Source organism: Gorilla gorilla, chromosome 7 (genome assembly GCF_029281585.2).
Source record: "Gorilla gorilla gorilla isolate KB3781 chromosome 7, NHGRI_mGorGor1-v2.1_pri, whole genome shotgun sequence".
Lineage (NCBI taxonomy): Eukaryota > Metazoa > Chordata > Mammalia > Primates > Hominidae > Gorilla > Gorilla gorilla.
In genome coordinates, this window is record NC_073231.2 from 20,333,326 (window position 1) to 20,346,939 (window position 13,614).

Below are 13,614 nucleotides of genomic sequence, written 5' to 3' on the forward strand. Positions count from 1 at the left end.
AGACTCATGTGTTCAACCGTCTGTAGATAGCTCCATGAATCACAGACAGAAAATGTTCAGTAAATGTGTTGAATTAATAAATGAACTATGTATGGTCTAATATTTTAGATAATCCTGAAAATGACCATAACTTACCCTGAGGGAAACAATAAGGCTTTGAATGGACTTCAAGAGGCAAAACAGACAGAAACACGTTATTTGCATGCTGAAAGTTCTACTATGTTGAACAAGGTAGAACAGAACCTTCTACGGATTTTGAAGACGGGCAAGGTTTCACTTCAATTAAATCCTCCAAACTTTCTGAAGTAAATATGTCAGGTCTTATAAATGGACTACTCTATAGATCTGCTATGCAAGGAGAAAGTGTGAAGTCTTCTCTTTCTCTTCTCATGTTTGTGTATCTTTTCAGTTGTAGACTGTCTTATTCACCCTTCATTTCCCTGTTTCTAGCACTGTACCCTTACGAGCAGTGTGTACTTAATCCACGTAGAAGCAAAGGGCAAGGTGAGAAGAAAAGGAGTGTGGGAGGGAGAATAGAAGAAAATAGATGGAGAATGTTCTTTTTGAACTTTTTGCTTCAGAATCTGATAATGTTCTTGATATCATTCACATAATCCAGGCTGTGAAAAAATTACAACTCAAGCAATGTAAAGTATCAAAGAGTGTTTATATCATAAATTGGGGTCTTAGCTCTGAAATATATTACTTTATCTATCATGGACCTGTTTTTACATATTTCATATTTGACAATTATCGGACTTATTTCTAATTTTAGCACCTTCTTCAGACTCTTGTAGAGGAGAGACTGTATTGTTCCTTCTTTTAGTCTGCAGTACAACTAGAGCAGCACCTGGCACTGCTGCTGACATCTCTACCAGATTGCTGTCTTTTAATAAGAAGTGATGTCCTAAGGATATGTTTTGTCAAGGGACTTATTACCTCTGCCCTTGTTTTTCTTTGTGCGTGATTACTCTTTCTCCACTGTTTTTTTCCACCTAAACATAATGGTTTTCAAAATGTGGTCCCTGGACCAATAGCATCACCTTCACCTGGAAATTGGTGAGGATGCAAGCCCAATCCCAGACCTACTGCATCAGAAACTCTGGGGTGGAGTCCTGTAAGCTGTTTTAACACATCCTCCTGGTGATTCCAACACCTACAACAGTTTTAGAAATACAAACCTAAAGAAATTCTAGGCCTCTTTTAGTCCAGCGCTAACAAACACTACTTTCTATCTAACACATTTTCTTACGGTATGGAATTAATCACTCCTTACTCTCTACTTCCATACAGCATTTTGTCCAACCTCACCAAGGTTGTTTACTTACCACCTGGCATTATAGCTAATTGCTTATGCATTTTTTTTTCTGTATCCAGCTCCTTAAGAAAAGCAGCTTTGCTGTATTTATCTCCAGCACACAGTGACCCCTCATCAAGTTGTGTGAACTGGGTGAATGAATGAAATAATACTCTCCAAAGCTAAACATAGGTTTACCATTTGATCCAACAATCACACTCTTAGGTAAACTCCTGCCCACAAAAAAGCCAGCACATTAATGTTTATGGCTGCTTTATGTATAATTTCTAAAACTTTTTTCTTTTTGAGTCAGGGTCTCACTCTGTTACCCAGGCTGGAGTGCAGTGGCATGATCTTGGTTCATTGCAACCTCTGCCTCCTGGGTTCAAGTGATCCTCCCACCTCAGCCTCCTGAATAGGATGCCACCATGCCTGGCTAATTTTTGTATTTTTTGGTAGAGACAGGGTTTCACCAGGTTGGCCAGGCTGGTCTTGAACTGATGACCTCAAGTGATCCGCCCACCTCAGTGATCTGCCTGCCTTGGCCTCCAAAAGTGCTAGGATTACAGGTGTGAGCCACCACGCCCAGCCTAAAACTTTGAAGCAACCAAAGCGTCCTTCAATAGATGAATGGATAAACAAACTGTGGTAAATCCATAAAATGGAATACTATTGAGTAATAAAAAGAAATGAGCAATCAGACCATGAAAAGATATAGAGAAACCTTACATTCATATTGCTAAGTGAAAGAAGCCAGTCTGACAAGGCCACATACTGTCTGATTCCAACTATATGACATTGTGGAAAAGGCAAAACTATGGAGTCAGTAAAAAGATCAGCAGCTGCCAAGAGATTGTGGTGGGGAGGAATAGAGCTGGTGGAGCACAGGGGACCTTTAGGGCAGTGAAACTATTCTGTCTAATACTGTAATGATGGATACACGACATTATACATCTGCTGAAACACATAAAATGTACAACAGAAAGAGTGGCCACTAATGTACATTATAGATTTTGGGTAATAATATGTCAGTGTTGGTTTATTAATGGTTACATATATACCACACTAATGCAAGACGTTAATAGTAGAGGAAACCATGTGTGCCTGGGTGGTTTATGGGAATTCTCTATGCTTTCTGTGCAGTTTTTCTATAAATGTAAAACTGTTCTAAAAATAAAATGTAGTTTAAAAATACCTCAATGATAGGGATCCTATTCCTTTTTTTTTCTTTTTCTTATTTTTTTAGAGACAGGGACTCACTTTGTTGCTCAGGCTCGTCTCAAACTCCTGAGCTAAGCAATCCTCCCACCTCAGCGTCTCAAATAGCTGGGACTACAGGTGCTCACCTCTGCACTTGGCCCGACTCTATTCTCTTGATGATAATTCACTTTGAAATTAGGAGATCGTAAGCCTAGCTCTTTCTAAGATTGCTGTTCAAAGTTTGCAGTTTAAGCTTAGGCTACTGGCAGAGCTGATGGAAATAATATCATCATGTGTGTACATTTCAAAATGCTGAGCAACCTTGATTATTAAGCACTAGTAGATAATGGCAGACAATTTATTTTGCAGAGGATAGGATTTCAGACTTCTCTGTATTTTGCTAACAGTAACTTCACAAAGTCTGGCCAGTTGTGGTTAAACGGGTATCTACACTTTGCTTCTTTTTTTTTCTTTGCCAGTCTTTCAACTCTCTTTGTTCAAAGATGGATATCATTGTTCGTGATGATTTATGATTGTGAGGAGTTTATAACTCCTGTGTGTTTTTTTAAACGATTTTCCTTTGGGATACAGAGACTTTCCTCAGGTGAACAGAAGTCAGTTTCAAAAATCTGATTTCAGAAATCATTTCTAGACCACAAAATAACTGCATGTGAATACCAGTATTCACACAATGACCACTTTTTATCATCCAAGAATTTAAAAATATATATACTACATATATAACATTATGTGTATATATATGTATATATATGTGTATATATATGTATATATGTGTATATATGTATACATATGTGTATATATATGTATATATGTGTGTGTATATATGTGTATATATATGTATATATATATAAATTATCTGGTGTTTCTTCTACATATTCTATAAAGAAAATACACATTACTGTAATACCTGGCCTTCCGGCATATCCTGGGAGTCCTCGACTTCCAGGAAAGCCAATTGCTCCCCGATCACCTTTAAGACCCGGAGGACCTACATTATTAACGAAGAAAAAAGAAGGTAATAATTCATTTTCATACAGACTTGAGAGTATAATGAAAACATCTAGTTTTATAAGTGAATATGAAATTAGAGAATCTTCAAATGAATGGATTAATATCTTTCCTAAAATTTAATGTTTGACATTGAAAGACAATATAAGCAATAAATATAAACCTTAGTACATTCAGCACATTGTAGCTATTCAATAAATAACATATTGTTGGTAGAAATAAAAGCACATTAGAAAAAATAGATCTTGGAGTTTTAACCAGAAGACTTATGTAGTCAACCAGTAATCATCAAATGGCAGGATTTTGCTGTAGCTGAAATAATAACTTTAAAATGCATAAGCTGAAAATTGAATTCTTAAGATTTGCCTTAGAAAAAAATGCAACTCAAGCAATGTAAAGTATCAACGAGTGCTTTATAAAATAAATTGGTGTCTTGGCTCTGAAATATATTACTTTATCTATCATGGACCTGTTCTTACATATTTCATTGTAATCCCAGGGTAAATAAACATAAACACACACACACACACACACACACACACACACACACACACACATGCGATACACAGATTTACTTATGAGTATCTACTATATACTTACACAAATCCAGGGTTTCCTATGCTTAAATGAAAACTGAAAATGGCTATTTTTTTACCCAATATTACTATGGTGATCATAACAACTGTATATAAAAGAAAACGTTATATTCCTATGAAATACAATATTTCATCCTAGAGTTCAGTAGTTCTTGATAAACTATTGTAACAGTTTAGGCATCTTATTTTGTCATTATCAATTCAGAGAGATCTCGTTCACCCAGTCTCACTTGATCCCATGGCAGAGAATGCCATGGTGCCTGCTTTAGACAGGAGCATCTTGGGGCCATAAGAGCATCAGAGAAGCCCCTCCAATGCTGACTTCTCAAGTACCTCACAGTGATGCTCAGAACACAGCTGTTCAACTAAAAATCAAGGTTGTTCAACTACAAATCAAGTACATTTTCAATGAGTGAACAAATAAATCGGTAAATGAAGCATATGAGATACTTTCATGGAAATCAGGCAATCATAGACCTCTGTTCTCGGAGATGGTTAAGCAGACTCTATATGGCCTATGGAGTTATGTGACTTGTTTGTTTAATGATGGTTCAAAATGTAGTCCCCAAAATATAAGCACAGCTGTTGAACTTTATTCCAAAAGATCAGATACCCTGCAGCTTTCAGGAGGCAATTAACTAATTTTCTACAATAATCTGTGGCAATGGGAAAGGGTCTGGCACCTGCTTCTAACTCATGGACAATATAAGTACAATTACATGGAATCTCAGCCATGGGATGTTCAAAGAGACATTAGACATCATCAGGTCAGAATCCATCATTTTAGAGACAGTTCCATGAGACCAGAGTGATCAAATCACTTACATAAAGCTGGTCTGATAATTATTCACATGTCCTAGGTGTCCTGCTCCGTTCAGGCTCCTTTCTGCAAAGTAGCAGACTGGTTAAGGGCATGGACTCTGCACTGATGCCCATTGGGATTCAAATACCAGCTTTGCCACTTACCAGTTGCTGATTGACCTCAAGCAAGTCATTTAACCTTACTGTGCATTGCACCTGTAAAATGGGTGTATTATTTGTTTCTGCATCATCAGGCTGATGTGATAGTTAAAAGAGCTCATACACGTAAAACACTTAGAAAAGTGCCTGGCATGTAATGACTACTTTGTAAATGTTAGCTTTTCTTGTTCTCCTCCCCCTCTTCCTCATCCTCCTCCTCAGTAATACAATCATTAGTTTTGCCAGCCTGTTGTAAAGGCTTCTAAATTTAGTTTTATTAAATAATACGTACACAGTTAGCAGTGACATTTTTTGATTCATTGGCACAATTTGTTACTTCCAGAAAAAACCCACTTTCAATACTCAGGTGTAGAGCGACAGCCTGCAGCCAGGCAACTTTCCTTACTCAGGTGTATATTTAAGGATCCTGTCCTTGTTGAAGCTTTAGGGAGGGGCCTTCTTGGGGCCATAGCCTATGGGAAGGGGTGGGCCAGGGTAAAGATATATGTGGATATAAACATTAATAAAATATGGTTCCTCTCTTCCAATATCTATGGGTAAGACGAGCTTTATTTTCTCTTCTGGAAGCACGATTCCTATGGTGGAAAATTCAGACTATGTAAGGAAGTAAATAGTACCGGTTGATGATGAAAAGTTTGCAGCCAGAGAAGCCTTCAGTTCTCTCCCAGGGCATCACATGTAGGTAGCCCCGCCCATGCCTACAGGTCAAACTACCTTGTTATTGATCACATTGGGCACAAACAGCTTCTTAGATGGCCCACACAAAGTTTCCTTTAGAAAAGAAAGTTGCTTCTCCTTCAAAACATTGTTGTCATGGGTAAAATCAGCCCCTTAAAAGAAACTCACATGAGATAAAAAATCCTTGATCATGACATTTGCCTCCCTTATATTACTACCTATCATCCTGGAAGCGCTGTGAATTCAGAGATTCTGTATCTGTCTACACATACTCTATAGGGTATTGTAGAACACCAGGCCTGGAGAAAGTGCTCAGCACATAGTTTTTGAGTGAAAAGTGATAGGTCATTCTCCCTAGCATGCTGTCAAGGAAATAGCCCTCTAAACTAAATTTGTTATTATTTGGGGAATAAAGCATATTTAAACATAATATCCACCCTAGTATATGAATAACAATTCTACTCTACTTAATGTATTAGTTATTTGAGGCTACTAGGACAACCACTTAGGTTTTGCAGATATTCACATCATGATTGTGAGTCTAGGTGAGTTTGAATTGGTCAAGCTGAGTTTAGTAGGCTCAAATGGATGTAGAGATGGGGAAGTAATAAACCTGCTCAGATTAGAAAGCAGAATTAGTATGATTGTCCATCATATACTCTTTGCTTCCTGATTTCGGTATCAAATATAAGGCAATTAGACAATCTGGTGGAGAAACGAACAGAATGTAGCAAAACATCCAGAAATAATTCATTAGGAAAGATGCCTGGTATTTTGAATACTTCTCTCATAGTGCACCAAACTAAATGGTAACCTGATAGCCTAGAAGAGTCATTGATTACCCCAGGAACTCGACCTGTCTTTTATGAGGAACTGGGTAATGCCTATTTGTGTAAATGAGCAGTACCAAAAGCAACAAATTATGACATCACTTTTTACCCTGTAAATTTAAACCATGACAAATCGTTAATTTACAATAAAAAAAACAAAATCAAAGATTCTTTGCAATGGTGTCTATTTATAACATTAACACAAGCTGAAATTTATAAATCCTTCTATTTCATACATTCATAGTTCAGAAACAGCTGCAGAAGATTCTCCCAAGATGAAGCATTGTATGGCAAGATGTAGCCCAGACTGAACTTTTATGGTTGAGTTATAAAGCTCTGACAATCGCAGCCTGTATGGAGGGGGCTTGACAATGGTAGTTCTGGCAGCAGATTTAACACTGGTTATTTCCCCTGCTTATGACATTAATGCAGCATTGTTAATATCTGATTACCATTAGTCAAGTAGAAAGACTTTCCTGAATAAAAATTCTTTCCTGGCAAGGCATTCAAAAACACATCAATACTAATACCACCTGACTTGGCATATTATATATATGGGGAGGATTGCTATTTTATACATATAAAACATGTGTACCTGGATGTATATCATCTATCTTCACATATAATATGCCACATATATGTATATACATATATATACATATATGTGCTTAGGCAGGTATCAAGTTCATGCTTCTCATTTTCAAAAATGTTTCTGATGTGACCAGGGCTAGTCAATACACTGATCAGAAAGAAGAACCTTTTATATAATCAAAAGACAGAAAAATAAGATGAAGTACATGGTATTTAGACATGTTTTGGTAACACAAACAATTCTACTTATAATTAGACCTTGCAGTATACTTCCTACCATCAAACGGCATGCAGGATATTTGATTTCAAGCCAAGGCTAACATGACAATCATGTTATTATCTTTTTTATTTTTTCAAGCAAAGAAAGTTCGTGTTCTCTCTTCTGTGTCTTCTACTGTCTTCTTTCAAAATACTTCTTTCAAGATTACAACTTAGAGGAAAATAATTTGAAACAGTTTTGCTCTTAGTAAAGCACAGAGAGTGACTGTCAGCAAGGTAAGTGTCATCCATATTTTAGCCAATATTTACATTCAGATTTCACTAGTTTAAACAGATATATTCCAAATACTATATAATAAATATAGTCCAATTTGCTTGTGATTCATAACTCACTACTAATGTGAGTTTTCACGTCTTAAAAATGAGATAGCTTGCAAACGTGAAGATGATTTATTCAATGCAAAGATAATTGTTGTACTCCCCTTCACATATGATCTACGGTTAGGTCTGCCTTATACTGTTTGCTGTCTATTATGTACGTGTCACTCTCTAGACTTATGAACAATTCCATTTGGTTACTCTGGTTAAAGCATTTATTTTCTTCAAAAGTCATGAGTAATGCTTATCATTCAGTATATTATATGATTAGGCTACTAGAACATTTACTACCCCCCCAACACACACACACACACACACATACACATACACATGCGCGTGCATACACACACACACACACACACATACACATCCTCTGCAGGATATAAATAAAATAGCAATCCTCCCCTACACATGTACCTGGATGTTTATCATCTATCTTCACAGTATATGATTAAATAGCTATAATTACCATACCTATTGGACCTGGAAATCCTCGTGGACCACTTTCTCCAGTGGGACCTCGATCTCCTTTTTCACCTGGGGGTCCAGGAGGACCTTTAAAAAAATTACAGTTCCTGATCATAGTTGTAAAGCAAAGGAAAAATGGGTTAGTCATCTGTCAAGGTACTTATATAAGGAAATCCAAAGTCTTCTATTTGTTGTGCAATAATATAGAATGTATAATACTGAACTTCATGAATGGAGGAGTATTCTGCTATTCAGGAATATGATGCCCTATACTAATGAGGATGACATTGCCTCAAAGTAAACAACCTAACAGTATATTAAATGTGAATGTGCCTAACACTTTTCTATGTTCTGAGAACCTGGGGGCAGAGAAAAGACAGCAGGCTGGCACAAAGTCACATTAGTGTTGTGCGCATCCTAGGCAGTTAGACATAGAGTTAGATATAATACGGAGTTAGCTACTATATGGAAAATCTGTAAGTAAGAACTTAAAAGACATTTGTGATCCCCTCAAGGGAAAGGAAAATTCACACATGGTAGACAACCAGAAAGCACTTTGTTGGAACCGACCATAAACTCAGATATTTGTCAGTGAACTGTAGATCGGCGTGAATGGTGATGGGTGAAGTCTTCACTAAGAAAGTAGGATATGAGGGGTACTTTCAAGAATGAAGGGAAGGGGAAGGAAGACAATTCCTAGGGATTGAGAAAGGCATGAGGAAAGGCAGGAAGGTGAAAATGAGTAGAGGAACTATTTTTTCAAGTAAAATATTAAGTAGAATTTCTAGGTTGCTATAAATACTGTAAACAAAATGGAGACATTGCAAGGAAAACTCTGGTCTCATCATTTTTTTTCAGGTGGCTCTCCTGAGAGCTGTAACTAAACAACACTGATTTAGCCATTTGTATTTTCTGTGTCCAGCAAAACAGATATCTGCCCATCATGCCTTTAAAATGATTATACCCAGCATGTCTTTAGAACTCAAAGGTAATCCTACCTACATACCATATTCCATATGGAGTACAGAGGACAAATAATCTCTTCTTTATCTAAAGAAGAGCACTTAGTTTCCTTTTCAACACCAGAAGAAAGAAATAGAAAGAAACATTATTCTATAGATTCACCATAGAATAAGGAAATAGTGATATTTTAAAGGAAGCATTTTCAATTGCTAGTTTGGACACATACATAGTCCAAGGAAAACATACAAATATATACAGCATCCCTGGTTAGAATGCACTTGTTTACAAATTTTAATCAGGTGGGAGACATAATACCCGAAGAAATCTAAGAGGGGGACCACATAAATAAATAAAGATTATCTCATGAATAAGTATATTTTGTACTTTTTTTGTTGCTTATTTTGACATCCTTGACTCTACTTCTGTCTATTCCTCTGGTATGTCCCATTTTCAAGGTACAATTTGGGTTTTAGAGGCCCAAGATATCATTACTCTTCTCAATAGAATGTCCCTTTCTCTTCATATGCAACATTGGACACACATTTAATTGTATTTTTATTATAAAAGCAACTCTACTTATAGGAAACATAAAAGCCTAGAAAAAGCATGAGGAAAAATATAATTCGTAGTTGTGTTATTTTAACTAAAGATCTTTACCATTTCTTTCCTAAGTGTGTATGTGTATATTTTTTCACATAATCGTCATGCAAACAACATGTTACAGGTCTTTTAGAAATTAACCGGTGTATTATATTCTAAGGTATAGCTTAATTGCTGCGAGACATATATTTAAGTGCTGCACAAGAAATGTAAGATTTCTATATCAAAGGGAATCTCTATGTGCCCCCTATTCTCTGCAGAAGAATGTAGTACTTCCCAAGAAAAGGAGTGTAACTTCCATAACCATGAACGCAGCTGCATCCATTCATCACTACACAGCAATGAATCCCAGGAGAGGGGGGCAAGCGGGACAGACACTCAATTTATGCCTGAATTTTGTTGAACTAATTGAAGGGAAGCACAGGGATAGTACTCAAGGATGGTATTTTGAAAAAAGTGCACAAGCAAAGATTTCAGTTTAGTAACTCAGGATCCAAAGCAAGACGCAGACATTCCAGGAAAAACTAGAACATGAAACAAGAAGAAACAAGGGACACAGAGAATAGATCTAGACTCTTAGCCTCTGAGATGGACTTCTCACCATTTCTTTGGTAAGTAAGAGATGGAAGGAACTCTCCTAATTACTAACTATCCTTTCAATTATATTACATGTAATTATGGGAACTGTATACTTAATTTTGGAGTATTAGTTCAATCACAGTGAATAGATCAGTATTATTTTACAAAATTTGGAGTTAAAGATCCCTCTCTGTATTTTTATATAAAAATACTGATGCCTGGTATTCGAATCCTACAATAAGAAAAACAGGTAAAGCTTTTTGTTAGAGTTCTAACTAGGCATATTGAATGTACCTTTTTATTGTCATTCTGTTCTTCATGTAACATTAATCTCACATTATGTTTCATTTTTGTACATTGTTATAGCTCTTTTACTGTTTCTAACAAAATGTTGGAAGGATCTCAATAAATGTTTTAAGTGTCTTTTAGATTCATTGGGGGAATAAAATAACAAATTATATACCACTTTACTCTTAGTTTCTGATGCAGAACTTTTGAGAACACTATCCACTACCTTGCCACCTTCCAAAACTAGCCTCCTCTCCATTCCCATTGTAGCTCACATCTTCACCATCACACAGCTGGACTACTGCTAGAGATTCTAAATCTAGTCTGAATGTGTTTTATCTATTTCACCTCCTACTTCCCTCAGTGTTGGCTTTCTTCTTCTTTTTGATAAGAAGCCGTTTTGCAATGTCTCTATCAAATTAAGGAAATGCAGTAACCTATTCTGCCATATTATGGAAAAAAGAATAAAGACTTAGAGTCTCTTGTAGTCACCTTTTGTTCATAGTTTCCAGTTAGTCTTTTCAAAATTTTGTTCCATACTGACATAATAACTGCCTCGTTGCATCAATAAATGGACAAAATGCTACCTGTCAGCTCCCTTGCTGATACATGTCAAAAAAAAACTGGGTTAATATTGGCCAAAATATATGATTTATTCTAGTTCAAGAAGCCATAGAATTTACATCATCTTTCATCTTTAATATTTCCAATTACAGTTATAGAAATAATTCATAAATACTATCACAATAATCTGCCATGAAAAATTACCTTTATACAACACATGCACAAAATCTACTATGTAGCTTCCTCCATGATTACTTCTTAAAAAGGAAAAGGAAGATTTCTATATAACCACAAAAAAGTACTGATATATAATATTTGATAATCATCAATATCATAGAACAAAATTACACAATTTACTAGAAAAACAAACCCAGGTGTATCATATCATTTAAAATCCTCAGACGATAACATAGCACTAATAATATCTGACTAAGTTTCCAGAGCTTTGCTTCTCTAGTTTTTATTCATTATGAGCATTAATCTTCTACTTTGTTTTCAATCTTGTCTCATATTCAGATCATCATAAAAATCTGCCACATCTTCTAGTGTATTGCTGCCTAAACCTGCTTCCTTTTTTTTTTTCTAGTTTTCATGATCATTGATTTAGATATATTTAATCTGGAAGACACTTCAAATATTGTTTAACTAAACATATTTATAGAGGGTCAGAGAGTGAGTTGCTCAAGGTCTTAAAGCTAGTTGGGTAAAATCAGAACTAGAAGAATTTCATTTCTTTCCTGATCCTATGCTACCATGTTCTAAATTTAATTGACTTCATTTTCCGCATCTGTTCTTCCATTATTCCTCAGCTGAATTTTTCCTTTACATAGTGGTTAGATAAACTCACCATTCAGTTTTTTTCCTTTGGTTAATTTTTTTTTGTTTTTTTTTCAGAGATAGGGTCTTGCTACTTTGCCTAGGCTGGTCTTGAACTTCTGGGCTCAAAAGGCCGTCATGTCTCACTCTCCCGAAGTGCTGGAATTATATTGTCTCAGCCTCCCAAAGCTCTGGGATTACAGGCATGAGCCACCACTTCTAGCCTACAGTCCAGCTGTTACAATCTCAGTAATTAATTGTACAAAACTCCAAATTCAAATGCCCTCAGTTGCTTTTTCATTTTCTCTACTATAAAAATCAATATTTCTTTTTTGGTGCTTTTACATCCTAGGAAGCCAATGTATCTAAAATGTTTCCAAATGAACAAAATGTTAGTTATTCTCACCACAGAGCCATATTATATTTTATTTCTCTTAAATACCTTTCTCTAGAGTTCATCTTTGCTTCTTTAAATCACGTTATCCCCAACTCTCCACCAAACTCTACTTCACCATTTCCACAATGAAATTTTATGTAGTTCTTTAAAGCGCTAATTATTATAATACTTGAGAAATGTATTAAAAAATCTTTGTCTCTTTTAACTGTATAATTATTTAGTGATTATTAATATAAGGGAAAAGAGAACACAAAGTAATTACACTAACTCTGCAATCAACACATGATAAAGGATAAAGCACTCATTAATTTCTAAAATACAGTTCTTAAGTTATAATTTAATTAATAAATATATATTTTATGGATAGGCACTATAAGAGATATAAAGAACAGTTTCTAATGGAAGTAACTTGGGTCCAGGAAGAGTGAACACTGTGTTCAAAGAGAATATGAGATACTTTTATACATAACTATCACATTAAGTATTCTCTTGTGAGAGAATACTTAATGTTCCATATTAAGACAGAAATAAATATCAGCTGGGCCTTACTATTGGTGGAACCAGCAAAGGCTTCATGCAAGAGGTGGCATCTTAGATGGACTTTGAATGATAAACAAGATATCTTCGAATACAAATCAAAGAGAAAATATTTCAAATAAAGGAAAAGACATGAGGCAGGATGCACAAAGTACTGGGTACATTAGAATCACAGTCAAATTAGTTGAAATATTTGATATACAAAAAAGACAAGGGAGGGAATGAAGCATTCAAGACTAGTTAAGAGACACACTGAAAAAGACCTTGAGTGCTACAGGCAAAACTGTATGTCTAATGACGGGGCAACAGAGAGTCTTTATGCAATCTAAGACTTGCTTTAGGAAGGCTGTATTCTACAAGGGTGCAAAAAGGATTACAGTCTGGGCAGGAAACAATTGCAACTCTGGCAAAGAAGTGATAAGAATAATTTATATGAGGATATAAAGAAATGACAAAGGAACAGAGAATACAGAACGTTGAGAACTAATGGTGGTCTTGGGAGATATAAAATAATTAAAATTGATAGCTTGGAAACCAGGAAGAATGACACTGCTATTATACAGTGTAACTTGCTAAGAAGAAAGTGTTAGTTTCACTTATTCA

At 35.7% G+C, this 13,614-nt stretch overlaps 1 protein-coding gene across 2 annotated transcripts in view; it reads right to left on the reverse strand.

Annotated features, from left to right (window-relative positions):
- MSR1 (macrophage scavenger receptor 1) overlaps positions 1–13,614 on the reverse strand; it is an 87,868-nt gene that overhangs the window by 39,278 nt on the left and 34,976 nt on the right. For both annotated transcript variants that reach the window (XM_019031879.3, XM_019031880.3), the window contains exons 6-7: positions 8,274–8,354; positions 3,426–3,506 (exon numbers count right to left, since the gene is read on the reverse strand). In XM_019031879.3, the coding sequence (XP_018887424.3) occupies positions 3,426–3,506; positions 8,274–8,354 (162 nt within the window). The remainder of the gene's footprint in view (positions 1–3,425; positions 3,507–8,273; positions 8,355–13,614) is intronic.